General features: G+C 39.1%; 1 protein-coding gene across 3 annotated transcripts; it reads right to left on the reverse strand.

The window, feature by feature from the left end:
- Window positions 1–6,667: 6,667 nt before the first annotated feature.
- ZNF706 (zinc finger protein 706) lies at window positions 6,668–13,864 on the reverse strand. Of its 3 annotated transcripts, none has more exons than XM_082433328.1 (4): window positions 13,767–13,864; window positions 10,127–10,263; window positions 8,110–8,217; window positions 6,668–6,972 (listed from the first exon to the last, which is right to left on the reverse strand). In XM_082433328.1, exons 2-3 carry the CDS (start codon window positions 10,259–10,261, stop codon window positions 8,122–8,124), a joined length of 231 nt encoding a protein of 76 aa, XP_082289454.1. In that variant the 5' UTR covers window positions 10,262–10,263; window positions 13,767–13,864; the 3' UTR covers window positions 6,668–6,972; window positions 8,110–8,121. The 3 variants fall into 3 exon arrangements, with proteins under 3 accessions (XP_082289454.1, XP_082289452.1, XP_082289453.1); XM_082433326.1 differs by lacking the exon at window positions 13,767–13,864 and adding an exon at window positions 13,544–13,758; XM_082433327.1 differs by lacking the exon at window positions 13,767–13,864 and adding an exon at window positions 13,168–13,488.
- Window positions 13,865–14,261: the final 397 nt, after the last annotated feature.

Below are 14,261 nucleotides of genomic sequence, written 5' to 3' on the forward strand. Positions count from 1 at the left end.
AAAGTATGCATTAACTTAAAAAATACATTTGCATGTATGCATATACACATGTGTGTGTATGTGAGAGAGAGAATATGCACCAAAAAGTTTCTGTCATGGTGAAGTTTTAAAATTCAACTTTAATATATTCTCTAGAATTCAATATATAATAAAAATGTATCACTTTTATAATGAAGTAGACAACAAATATCACAAAGAAACATACTGTGTATAGTCTGGGACCACTTCGAGCACAGGCAAACATCCCTAAACACAGCTCTTTGGGTCCTAGCAGTACCACTGCACTACAGCAGAGCAAACTTCTACCTGTAAATCTGCATTCTTAATGACCTTGAATGATCCAAAGTTAAATTATGGACAAGGAAAGTGCAAGACGTTGTAAAAAAGATCTCTATCAAAACAGTACCAACAGCATATCTCACTGTTAAATATTAATCCTCCTAATAACCTAATAACATGCCACTCCCCTGTCCCCAAACCCTGAAAGTATCCCCACAGTGTTGTCAGTAATATGAACTATTCACTGCAGGGTGTGCACATCGCACAATCCAGTCCCATTCTAATGCCTGCTCCCCGCTCTCACCCATGGGCTCAAAGGCTCTCATTCACAAGCCTTATGCTCTGGTTGGCCTACTCACTTTCTCTCAAAGAAACTTTATGTACTTGCCTGAGCTTTTGCTCACTCAGCCACCCTCACTTTGCTTCCCTTATTCACTCCTCCTCCTCCCCAGTGACTCCCCATCCTTCCAGGCACAGACCAGCCTCTCCAACCCACACATCATCTCCTTCCTATACATTCCTGTAGAAGTTATTGCCTATAAAACACACGAAGCACTTAACCCTATAGCCTAAAATTATGTAAATAAATGCTATCTCCTAAAATGCATTTTAATTTCTAAAGATTAGGGACCTTTGTTATATTTTTTATAATAATAAATTGCTTTTATATAATGCTTTAGTTTATAAAGCAACTTCACATATATTATTCTCAACAAATATGTTGGTAACTTAGAATGCTTTAAGAAAACAGAAACAAAGAAAAATTTTTTAATGACAAAAGATTTTTTAAAAAGAGAACACTTCAATAATGATGGGCAGAAAAGTACTCACTCAGAGTCCACCACCTAAAGATCTGGGAGAATGATACTTTTCTTCCCCACAACACACAGATATATTAGTTAATGGTGGGAAAAAGTTCAACATTCATAATTAAAAACAACAAAACTAAAAAACCCTCATACCCAGTGTCCAGATCTTGGTTTCTAAATATCATTCTCTAATAAAAAAATACCATTCTCCAATCAGGTCTCTCTGGAGAAATAGTTCATTCCAGAGCTGGGGCAGGGGACATAAAAGATTAGCCAGGAGCTTCTTGTAGTAATAAGGAAATGCTCAAAAAGGGATGGGGCATGTCAAAGGGACGTGTGAGCCAATCTGCAAGAGCTCCCAATGGCCAAAGCCAGAATAAACTGAATAACAAAATAAATAAGAGTATTGGACTTTCCTGGTGGCGCAGTGGTTAAAAATCCACCTGCCAATGCAGGGGACACGGGTTCGAGCCCTGGTCGGGGAAGATCCCACATGCCGCGGAGCAACTAAGCCCGTGCGCCACAACTACTGAGCCCGCATGCCACAGCTACTGAAGCCTGCGTGCCTAGAGCCCGTGCTCCGCAACAAGAGAAGCCACCACAATAAGAAGCCCACGCATCGCAACAAAGAGTAGCCCCCGCTCACGGCAACTAAAGAAAGCCCGCGTGCAGCAACGAAGACCCAACGCAGCCAAAATAAATAAGTAAATAAATTTTTAAATAAAAAAATAAATAAGAGTATTGGATTATGAGTCCATATGGGTATAAATAAGTGATTCAATAAATAAACGTGGAGAAGAAACAAATCTTCCTTATGGAAGTATTCCAAATTATATACATATTTTCCCCTCCAGCAGGTGGAGCTAAATCCTTACTCCCCTTGAGTAAGCACTGGACTTACTTTGAAAAGATAGCATATGGAAAGAAAAAAATAGTAACTTTCCATTGGAGAAACCTGACAGCACCTTAACCAAGTGACAGAGGCTGACATCACTAGTGACGTCATGTGGGGATCATCCATCCCCAAGATGACAAGAAAGGCACTTCCCCTCTGTGGTCTTCTTTCCAAAAACCTGCTACCCCAACGTAACCGTGAGAAAAACATCAGACAAATCCAAATTGGAAGACATTCTGCAACATACTTCCATGCATCTCAAAATTGTGAAGGTCGTAGAGAATAAAGTGAAGACTGAGAAACACAGACCACAAGAGACCAAGAAGAAATGATAACTAAATACAATATGACGTTCTGGACTGGATCCTGGAACACAAAGGATATTATAGATAAACTGGGGTTGATGGTAACATACCAATGATGGTTCCTTAGTTTTGACAAACAAAATAATGTAAGATTATAACATTAGGGTCAACTGAAATTGGGTGAGGGGATACAAGAACTCCCTTGTACTATCTTTACAACTTCTCTGTATGCCTGTAAGAGTTTATAAAACAGAAAATTGCAGAGATCCAGATCAAATAATACGTAGAAGCATCCTGTATCAAATCAAAAGATTTGCCCTAAGTTTTCAATACTGTTAGCCTAGAGGATGTCTAACTTGCAGCCAATGCTGCAGACTTCCCTTTCTTCCTCAGTAAAAGTGTTCTATACTAACAGGCAGCACCTCTCGTCCCAACTGGCAATTCTCCTAAGTCCTTTGGATGAAAGGATGATCAGGAGACAAAAGTCTGAACAACATGGTACAAACAACATAAAGTTTATATGAATGTTTGTAAATAAAGGCATTTCACAGTTTTAAAATCTAGTTAATTTTACCAGATGTTTAAGTCTTGGTAGGATATATTTTTAAAAAATTAAATAAAATAGATTCAAGGCCTTTAAAAGACAAACCTTGCCAGTACGCTATATTCCCATTTAATGAGTAAGGATTTCTGGGTATCATAGTTTTCTTAAAAAACCTACGTTTAGAAAAGCACTTCAGGGATTTCCCTGGCGGTCCAGTGGTTAGCACTCGGTGCTTTTACTTCAGTGGGCCTGGGTTCAATCCCTGGTCAGGGAACTAAGATCCCGCAAACCGTGCGGTGTGGCCAAAGTATGACTTCAGCTGTTCTACACAGGTGACCTTATAAACTGATGACGTGTGTGAGTAAAAAGGGGCAATATTAAGATTTATGAGATACCTTATAAATAACATTACTTTGATATTAAATATCAATTAATATTAAATCAATATTTAAGCCAAGGTGGTCTTTGGCAAACCAGGATGTATGGTCACCTTAGCTATAGACCTCATTATGAGAAACATTGTTACATCGTTATAGAGGAAATATTATGATGGCCTATTTTCTAATTAAAATTTTAATAAAATAGAATCCAAAATGCAAGTCCCATTCTGAATTTTACAAGGCAGAAGGTAGTGATAAAGTGAGGTGCTTATGTCTACAAAACCCTAAGCCATTAGTATTAATATCATGCAAAGAAACAATGATGCTCATAAATTAAAAAATGATTAGAAAGGAATATGATTTTTAACATAATTACTTCACAATATAGATATGCTCATATGGCTATAAGTAAATGACTGAAGTCTGTCTGTATATGTGCAGATTTTAAATTTGCAGCCACATTACACACAAAAAAACTGGAGCTAAAGAATGGCTGTTCAAAAACAAAAACAAACAAAAAAACTCCAAAAAGATGGTAACTTAGTAAACAGCTTAGCCAAAGAACATTTAAAATAGAAGATATTTAATTTTCAGTTTAATATGGTAATCCACAATTAATAAAGACAGGTTGTACTTTCATTAATAAAACATCTATTTTCTCAGCCAAGCAGACAGATGTTTTATTAAATCTTCACATTGGGAGCACTTAAGATTTTTCTGAAACTTTAACAGATAAAATTAAGCTAGCCTGAAAGATCTCAGAATGTAAAGTCACAGTAAACACAACCCCCTAGTGTTGATCTTCATTGCAATACACTCTAAAAAGTATATTATCTGTGACCAAAACTAAACCAGACCAAAAACTACCCCCAAAACGAAAATTCTAGCACAAATGAATTAACGCAGATTCATAAATTTAAATATATTTCAGTTATAGTTTGGACTGTGATCGATCACTGTATTATAGAAAAAGGCCTCTACATTAACCACATTTTAAAACAGGTACAGTATATTCCACATATTTAAAAAATGAAAAACAAAGGTTTTGGGGGGTAAAATAATAATGTTGGTAAAGCCTATCTTATTCATGCTACATACATCCCAGTATGATATGATTAATTAGCTATACAATATCTTAATATAAAACCAAAAGTGTTATCTCAAATCCGAGTCAATGTCTTTAAGGACTTATCCATCCATTCAATTCAATTAACTGATCTAAGCATTTTTTGTTTTAGTATTATTTTTATATTAATAGCTAATTACTTCCCCCTTCCAACAGCTTACACTTATTTAATATAGCAAGGTTCTATGCAACGTTTTTCCTTTTATTCTTAAGAATATTCTATAGACCTCAAACAGATAGACTAAAGGGAAAACCTTGGGAAATGAAAGAAATCTCTTGCCACCCTTAGAACTACCAAATTCTACACTCAAGAGACAATTCTAAATTGAAAAGTTTAAAAAAAAAAATGGGAAGAGGCAATATAAAAATCTCCTAAAATGTAGAAGAAATTAGACTAATTTAGTTTTCTTTAATATCGTCTTTAATAAGACATTACAGCACACAACTGAGCCCCCAGTGTGTCAGTTAAACGTGGGGATGTAGATGCATACGAAGGAGAATGGAAACAAGTTTAATCTTAACCCCATTCCTTTTGGCAACTAATGGCAATACAGAATACAAAAGGAGCAATTCTGTGTATTTTATCAAGTCTTTGAAGACACCATAACAGTTTTATAATGAACTTTTGCTGTGATCTGTTAAAGAATCTTCAAATTAAATAATGAGGATGTTTAAAAATTGTAATCTTCCCCTTACAGCCGATTTAAGCCAAACACAAAAAAAGGGGAGTGCACTAATAATCCTCACATGAAGTATAAGAATTAACGTCTTATGCGATATCAACGCAGCCATCTCCCTATCACCGAGACCTAAAGTTAAATATGGTGTCCTCAGCTGCTTATAAAAAAAGGGTTAAATACAAGAACATAAAGCTTTTATTCTGAATTAGTCAGTAAAACAAATGGAAAAAAAAAAATTAAACCAAAACTTGTGAAAGGTTTTTAAATGATTTGTTAGTAACATAAACATACATATGCTCAAAGCACTTTTTAAAACTTCTAAACTGTAATTTAACCAGAACTTCTGTTAATAACCACTATAAGCAATTAGGCCAACTCTAATGTTCTGGTAACCAACATATTGGGAATTAACAAATAATAAATCTGAAACTGAGAAAATCAAATACATGAAAAAAATGACTATTTTAAAGTAAGAGTATAAGAATAGGAGTTACTAAGAAACTATCACCACTGAAGCTTTTCCTTGGAAATATCTTATTTTAAACTTACAGTGAAGACAAACAAGGTGGGCAGAGTATGTACAGCTACAAAACAAATGCAGTGACGAGTTACAGCAGAAGGAGGGAATGCATTTTGTAATCCACAGGATCAGATTTGCGGCTCTAAGCAATTACCAGTAAATATTTGAGTGTTCTTCCTATTCTATCAACTTTAAAATTTAAACTGAGTTACAGCGGTTTCACTTGTATTAATAGTTGGCAAAAGCAAATTAGAAGAAAACTAAATTAGTCTGTTTTAACTGGGTAGGATTTACCTCATTCATCGGAACCAACCCACTTCCCCATCCTTAGAGCCAAAAAAACGTGGATATTGGCCTATTTTAATATTTTTCTAGTTCAGACGGAAGTCATACTGTACACAGCCTTTGATTTTAGGAACCAGAACAAAGTAAAAATCAACTACTCACTTAAAAAGGAAAGGAAGGAGAAGGTTCTGGGAATTAACCCAGTCCCAAGCCATTCCAATCTTTGTTAATGCAAAATCCATTCATAAATTGGCCAAATTGTTATTAACTTCCAAAAACTCCTTCGAAAACTATGAGTTTCAATTTCAAATGAAAGAACTTGAACAATTTTCAAAGAATCAAGTATAATTTATAAAAGATAGATCTTTACCAGTTCATGTATGTTCCATCATATTTTGTATTGAACAGTAGGCTGATTACTTCATTGTGGCATATACTTCAGAACCTAATTTTTCAGACGGGCTGACTGACAATCCAACCACTTTAAGGAATTTATCAGTTATCTACAAGCTATACCTGGCTGGCAGGTATAGCCAGGTCACACAGCAAGTTTAAATATTCCAACCTCAATCACAAGAAACAATCAGAGGGGAAAATGACACGATTGCAATATACTAAGGCAGCTGGTAAGTCATTCTTCACCTAGGTCAGCAGCTGCCAATAAAATCGTGTGCACAAATTTAATGAATGAGTCTGCTCTAGTTTAACTATGAACATGCCCCTGAACTTTAGAAAGGGAGATAGGAATTGCGCTTGCAATTCTAGCTGATGAATTCATTCGATTTTTATAAGGCAAATAATGTAGAAAGTTAGAACAGAATTTCTAGAACCATTTATCCTGTGATGTTGTAAAATCAAAGTACTACTTTATTAAATGAGTTATTTTATACAATATGAACATCAATATAATTACAATTGTAAAAAAATTTTTTATAACAAGGATGGACTGATTTTCAGATTTCCAAATCAGAGTCAACTGTACATTTACACAGAATTGTCTTTGCATGAAGCCCAAAAGGGAACAGCATAAAAATGAGTGTTTCTGTAGCCCCTTTATTTTTGCTGATCAACAGTTTGTTAGAAAAGCAGCTGCAGGTTTGTTACCTAAGGTCTGAGACAGGAGAAGAGTCAAAGGTGTCACGAATTCACCTACAAAACATAAGCAAGATTTTCAGTGAACGTAAGCATTACACAAATGTGATTTATATGCATTTCAAATGTCTTTAAAAAAAAAAGCACAGGATGAATTGGGAGATCGGGATTGACATATATACACTAACATGTACAAAATAGATAACTAATAAGAACCTGCTGTATAAAAAAATAAATAAAATTCAAAAAAAAAAAAAGCGCACAACATGCCTAAGCTACGAAGTTAGTCTGATAGATCTGTCAGCTAAATTTTTATAAACAGATCTTTGATGAATTTACTTTGAAAATAATACTCATGCATATACCATCACCACCATTTAGAAAAAAAAATCCAACCACACAAAGTATGAACTGATTATTTTCAAGCAACTACCTAGTTTATACAGTGAATGCCTACATTTTGCCTTTTTTTTTTTTTTTTTTTTTTTTTTTAATTTTATTTATTTATTTTTGGCTGTGTTGGGTCTTCGTTTCTGTGCGAGGGCTTTCTCTAGTTGCGGCGAGCGGGGGCCACTCTTCATTGCGGTGCGCGGGCCTCTCACTATCGCGGCCTCTCTTGTTGCGGAGCACAGGCTCCAGACGCGCAGGCTCAGTAGTTGTGGCTCACGGGCCCAGTTGCTCCGCAGCACGTGGGATCCTCCCAGACCAGGGCTCGAACCCGTGTCCTCTGCATTGGCAGGCAGATTCTCAACCACTGCGCCACCAGGGAAGCCCTGCCTTATATTTTAATGTACTTAGAAGCTCTGCTAAGCATTCTAAGTAAAATACCTGCAAAAAAGCACTCATGAACTTTAGTCTGCATCATTTCTGGGAGCAAGACTCTCAAATACCTTTACAATAGTTATTTTCTCTAAACTGAAAACTTTCTTCCATTCTTGGACCAGAGTTGGCCAGCATCACCTCATGCCATTTTTGGCTACCGTGGTTGAAAACGTGGATGTTTCAAAGGCATTGAAAGGATATGGTCTGGGAAAATGGACTTTTAACAATTGTAAAGTTAAACATTAACTTAAAAGGGGGCAGTAATGAAGTCTCAGCTAGAAGACAGAAATCAATTTTACAATTACAGAAGATAATTCTGCTCTTGTATACAGCCCTGCCATTAACGAATGAAAAGAAGAAAAGGTCAATTACCTGTAAACAACTTTATGCCTGAACATCAGCTAATTCTGGAGGAAGTGGAGTCTTAGGATGCTTGCTCTCAAAGTGCTGCTTGAAGGTCTTAGGGTCTGGCATTTGTGTCTAATTTAAAAAATTGTGCAAAAAAGAAGAGTTACACCTGATTCATGAAATAAAAATGTGCTAACTTTTAAAATCCTGAGCCTACTCACCATCGACAACTATTGCAAAACACTTTTAAATTCCTATAAATTAACGGCTGGCATATGAAAAAGGACCCCGTAACAAAGAAATTCCTAGCATATTCCCACATTTCACATATAAAGGGTCACACAGAATGAAGTATTCTTATCTGATTAACAGTAAACAATAAGTAACATTTACCAAACACATTATGTTAAGCATGTTACCAAAATTCTCATAGAACCTTCCAGTAATCTTAAATCAGGTCCTACTATCCTCATTTTATGTGCTAAGGAAACTTAAAACCTAGAGATTAATTTGTCCAATACCTATGTTTAACCTAGTACGAGGTACTTCAGATCTCAAATACTACACTATACTGACTTACCTGGGCAAGGACCTTCAATTATTCTTTAGCACATTACATTAGACAAAACATGAAATAAACATTTTTTGCTGTTTTGAGTTTTTAAATATATGAGCTACTCTAACACCTTTAGGTCAAGGTATTTCTTCATTAGTAATTTAGTGAAATTTACTTTTACCTTGCCTCTTTCCAAACAGAATCTGAAGCTGCTCAATTTCATTATTTTGAGTATATCAAAGCTCACTATGAACAGGTTATTTAATGTAATAGATTTCCTCTCTTAGATTAATGAGAACTTTTATGTAATTAGGAACTTCTATTTCATCAGTAATGACTTCAATAAATGATAAACTTTAGTCCAGGAATCAAGTCTTATCAAGATCCCTTCCCATCCATAACTACCAATTCTACCTAGGCATAGGGCTTTGGGGGGAACAAAAAAAGTTTGTTGTAACTGGACCGACCTCACTATGCACTTTTCCTTTGGCACTTTTATTCACTAAATTCAAGGGTAGTGAGCTTGAACAAACAGGCAAAAAAGAGACCCTGGCTTGGAATTTGAGAAAAACTTCTTTGAGGCAGTGTGGTATAGTGGTCTAAAAGGTGGGCTCTGGAGCTGGACTTCCTGGGTTTAGATCCCAGCTCTTCTGCATACTAGCTGGGTGACCCTGCACAAGTTATTTAGTCCCCATGACTCAATTTACTCTCCTGTAAAATGAGAATAAAAGTACTTTATGCCAAAGGGTTGTTATGTGAATTAATGGGCTCATGCATGTAAAACACTTCGATCAGTGTCTGGCACCTGGTAAGCACTCAATAGCAGCTGTTATGATTATTCTTCAAATCTAATAAAACACATTAATTCTAGTAAAAGCCCTCAATGTGAATATACTCTAGTTTTGCAGACATCATAACTATGAATTTAGCGAAGAAAAAAAAAGCCAATTATATAACCAGAGGTATATTACATAGCTCTAAATTAAGAATGTAAATCTGACCTTTTTTAAAGTTCAAAGTGTATTATTTGCCCTTAAGAAGACATCTTTATTCTCCATGAGGAAACGGATTTTGCTTTGTTCACTCCTTTTCACTAACACCAAGAGCCTGGCCAAAGGAGCTATCCAAAAAACGTAATTGTTGGGACTCCCCTGGCGGTCCAGTGGTTAGGACTCCACACTTCCACTGCAGGGGGCACAGGTCCAATCCCTGGTCAGGGAACTAAGACCCTGCATGCTGCACGGCGCGAACAACAACAACAAAAAGCATATATAATATGTGTGTGTGTGTATATGAATATATACGTATATATATAAAATTGTTGAACAGATGAATGAAGATGGGTTCCTAACACAACCAGCTCTCAAATCTCCTATTTCAAGTAAAGCATTTATCTCACCATGTTTGCAAAATTTTAACCTATACAAACCAATCTCTAATGAAAGAACTGTCCACGAGAAAGCTATGTCTTTCAATTCCCCTTACCCTACAGACAGTGCAGGTATATATTAAGGCAGCTTTGGCAGCAGCCTTTTGATCATGTCCTTGTTTCTTCTTTTGTCCAGCTTGCTTTTTGGCATTTTTCTGCTGAGACTGAATCTTCTGCTGTCCACGAGCCATATCTAAAAACAGATGTTGAGGCATTAAAGTGAAATCTAAGTATGATAACACTCTCAGAGTTTGACAGTTGTTTTATAGAAAACACTTGTCAATCAAAATGTATGGATACAATGTTACTAAAGGATAAATTGATATAACCACTGTAGAAAACGGGTCCTCTACTCTATAATCTCACAATTCCACTCTTGGTATATAGTCAACAGAAATGCAGGTACACTGTTTCTAAAACTGGAAACAATCCAAATGCCTACTAATAGTAAGATGGATACATTAACTTGTAGCAGATTTCTACAATGGAATACTATGCAGCACTCAAAGAGAAGAAACTATTGTTAAACAACATGGTTACATCTCAGCGTTAAGGAAAGAAGCCAGATACAAAGAACATATTGTATAAAGTTCAAAACAGGCAAAACTAATCCAGGAAGTAACGCTGGGAAGAAAGGGCATGAGGGGGATTTTTGGGGTACTGATAATGTTCTGTGTCTTGATCTAGGTAATGGTTATACAGGTGTATTCACTTGTAAAAATTCACTGAGCTATACACCTAAGGATTGTACACTTTCTTATATGTAATCTTCAAAAGTTTACCAGACACAGTTTAGCCCCTTCCTCATTTTGTCTGATCATTTTGCAAAGGTTCTCTCCCCTTCCAGTACTCACTGTGTGACCTGAGATTCTTACATCTTTAAGAGAGATAAAAGCTGTCATCTAATGTCTCTAAAGGAGCTCATATGAGCAATGGAAACCGTTCTCTTAAATACTTAGGTTTCATGAAACTACTGTGCTATTCTTTCTTAAAAAAAAAAAATGGTATTCATAGGATTGCTGGACAAATTATTAAATAAGATTAAGGGTACCTTTACAAAAATGAAAGATACCACTTTTTACTACTGATGATCTGAAATGAACATGGGTTAAAAATTAAGGGAAAAGAACTACTTTTACTTTTTCATTAAAATTAAAGACTCCTTTAAGACAACACAAGTTAAATCTGTTCACAAAAGGTATATAATGAGTCTCAGCTGCTTTTTTAAAAACATCTTTATTGGAGTATAATTGCTTTACAATGGTGTGTTAGTTTCTGCTTTATAACAAAGTGAATCAGTTATACATATACATATGGTCCCATATCTCTTCCCTCTTGCATCTCCCTCCCGACCTCCCCCAGCTGCTTTTTAAATACTTTAAAATAGGATCTAAGGAGAACTCCTATGGATAGTTTTGCAATTAAATTTTAAACTTTTAAGTCATTGCAGGACATGAACATACAATGGATCTATAACTTCACCAGAAAATAGTGGTAGTTTTTTCTGACTGGTTAACAGATATGAGGTCAAAGCATTTCATTGAAACACCTGAGCTTCTCCCAAAAAGAAAAAGGGAAACTGAAAAAATAAACACATCAATTGGACACGTTCCCACTAGCATTGAACACTGAACCAGAAGTCAAAATATAAAGGAGGATCAATCCTTTTCTAGGAAGCTGGCTGAATATTTTAACAAATTACAAAAATGTTTAGTATGCTAGCCTAATACAAGAACCCCATTCCCACCAAATAAAGGTAAATATTACCAGACGTCTTAGCCCTTGAAGACTACCATTTTTGTTATTTTTTAAAAACCAAATTCTTATTAATTCCAAGCCGAATGAAATGATTTTTTTTAAAGTATATTTATGGCACGCTTACAAACCTATTCCCATGGAAACAGATTTGGATACTTTTGTATTATTTGGATGATAGGTATTCAATCTTTATGCATCCTAATGTTTATGGCACTCTTAATGTCTCAATGTCTTAGTATCAGTACCTTATGTTAGAATACTTCAGTCCTCTCATAGATCTGAACTCTTCCACATGATCTATGCTATGCTACGTATGTTAATACACTGTGTGGGTAACCTCTTAATCGTTTTACATTGAAAAAAAAACTTATAAAATGGTAAGCTACTAATTCTTGAGGTTTCTTTGATATCTAGAAGTTATTAGCTATTTTGATAACATTTTCATGCAGTGATCTGTAGAAAGCAATGCCATTAGATACATATTATTTTTAACTTTTGCAGTTACCATTTCTCCTCAAATATAACATTAGCAATACATTTAACCCATTTTCATTGTCATCTAACAAAAGTAACAAAAAGCCATAGAAGTTTTAATAAATAGAAGACTGTGGTTGCTTGTTCTTATTTTTAAAACAGAAAACACCAGGTAAGGGAAACTGAATCAGTCTAAACGCCTGAGATAGGCCCCTAAGTTCTAGCAACATGCTGCACTGATTTCCTTTCTGAAAGCAGAAATGCAAACGAACAAACCACCTGCTTTTGGACAGCTCGACTTAGGACTTACTCTCAAGCCAGCTGAGTTTTCTACAAGATCTAAGCGTAACCAAGCATAACTTCTCCTCCTTGACTAAATGCAACAAACCGAGGAGCAAGAAGTCCTTTATAAGTACCTAAAAGCTGGCTTTTAATATAACTCTTATTTTGTACGGTCTTCTGAGGGGGCTCCAAAGAGGGAAGCAGTAGAGGGAATAAGGAGTTCTTCCAAAATGAGGAGCTCTTACAGGAGGCAACAAGTAAGCACTGTCCCAAAGATCCTCTTAAAACCAAAACAAACGAGTAAGAGAGAAAAAGATTTTGGATCCAAGAAGTTGTATCATTGTCCACAAGTATCTAAAACGAAGAGGCCCAAGCAGTGACCAACATTCTGACCCTAGCCTTTTAAATACATCCCTTTTGGAGAGGAGAGAGGATGAAAGCACCAGCAGTGAGGTCTATCTCACCCAGCACTTCGCTGAGCCCAGCTGCAGCCCCGCGCGCCTTCCTTCCCAAACCGGCCTCTCCCGCCTGGGAGAGCTCCCTCCTCTCTTCTGCCACCCAGAGCCACACAACCCCTACCTACCCGCCACTCCTCACGGACCCCGGCCCGAGACGCGCCTCCTGGAGGCCTCGGCAGCCCGAAACCCGGCCCCTTCGGCCACGGGGAGCCCCAGCCTCGAGAAACCGACCAGCTGCTGTCGCCGGCGGGTTACCGCTCCGCCGCCGCGGCCGGCCTGCGACGCGGCCACCTGCAGGGCCTGGCAGGCGCCCGAGCTTCCCGTCCTTCCGCGGCCCGCGCCGGGACAGGACGGGCTCGGCCGCCCACAGGGAGGCGGGGCAGGCCGGCGGCCCCTCGCGACCCGCGATGACCCCCCACGGTCCCCGCCGACCCCGCCGGCAGAGCCCCCACCCGGCTCCCAGGAGTCCTGCGGCGTCAGTACCGCCCCACAGCCGCTCACCCGGGCCGGGACAGTCTTGCGTCGGAGAAACCGCGCAGCGCGAGAGGGCCGGGGGAGGTGGCCGGAGAGAGAGGAAGGGGAGCGCAGCGCGCCCAGTACCGCTTCGGCCTTCTCCACCCGCCAAGGAGGGGAAAGGGGAGAGCCGGGAGCACAACAGCCCGCGCCTCGCACCCGCCGCCGCGCGCGCCCGCCGCCGCCTCAACCTAGGGGGAGGCCACTACACCTCGTGCTCGCGCACGCCGCACAGCTCTCCCAGTCGCCCCAGCGCAGCCTGCTCTGCGCAGCCCCCGCCCACCGGCCTTCCTGCCGCGGCCTCCCTCCGCCCCCACCCCCTCGCGCGCCTGCGCCTCTTCCGGGCGCGCGGGCCAATGGCAGCGCGCCCCTATTACATAAGCGAGAGGGGCGGGGCCTCGCGGGGACGGCGGCCCCTCAGAGACGGGAACAGCAGGGGACGTCGCGCTCTGTCCCCGGCGCACCGCCCCCCCCTTCTCCTGTGTGCTCCATCTGGGCGGCTTCCGCCGGCCCTGGGAGCCGCGTGATCTCGGTCCTGGCGGGTGATGGTCCGCAGTGTGATTCACAAGTCGCTTGCTCACTCATTGGGGCGGCGGCCAGGTTTCGACCCCTGCGTCCCCTCTCACGATCCTCCAGTCTCGGCGGCGTCCTCCTATGCCCCGGCCTGGGGAGGGTCCCGGAGAGGCGCGTCAGCGCCGCGGCGGTG

The sequence above is a fragment of the Balaenoptera physalus genome (assembly GCF_965194825.1).
Source record: "Balaenoptera physalus genome assembly, chromosome: 17".
NCBI lineage: Eukaryota > Metazoa > Chordata > Mammalia > Artiodactyla > Balaenopteridae > Balaenoptera > Balaenoptera physalus.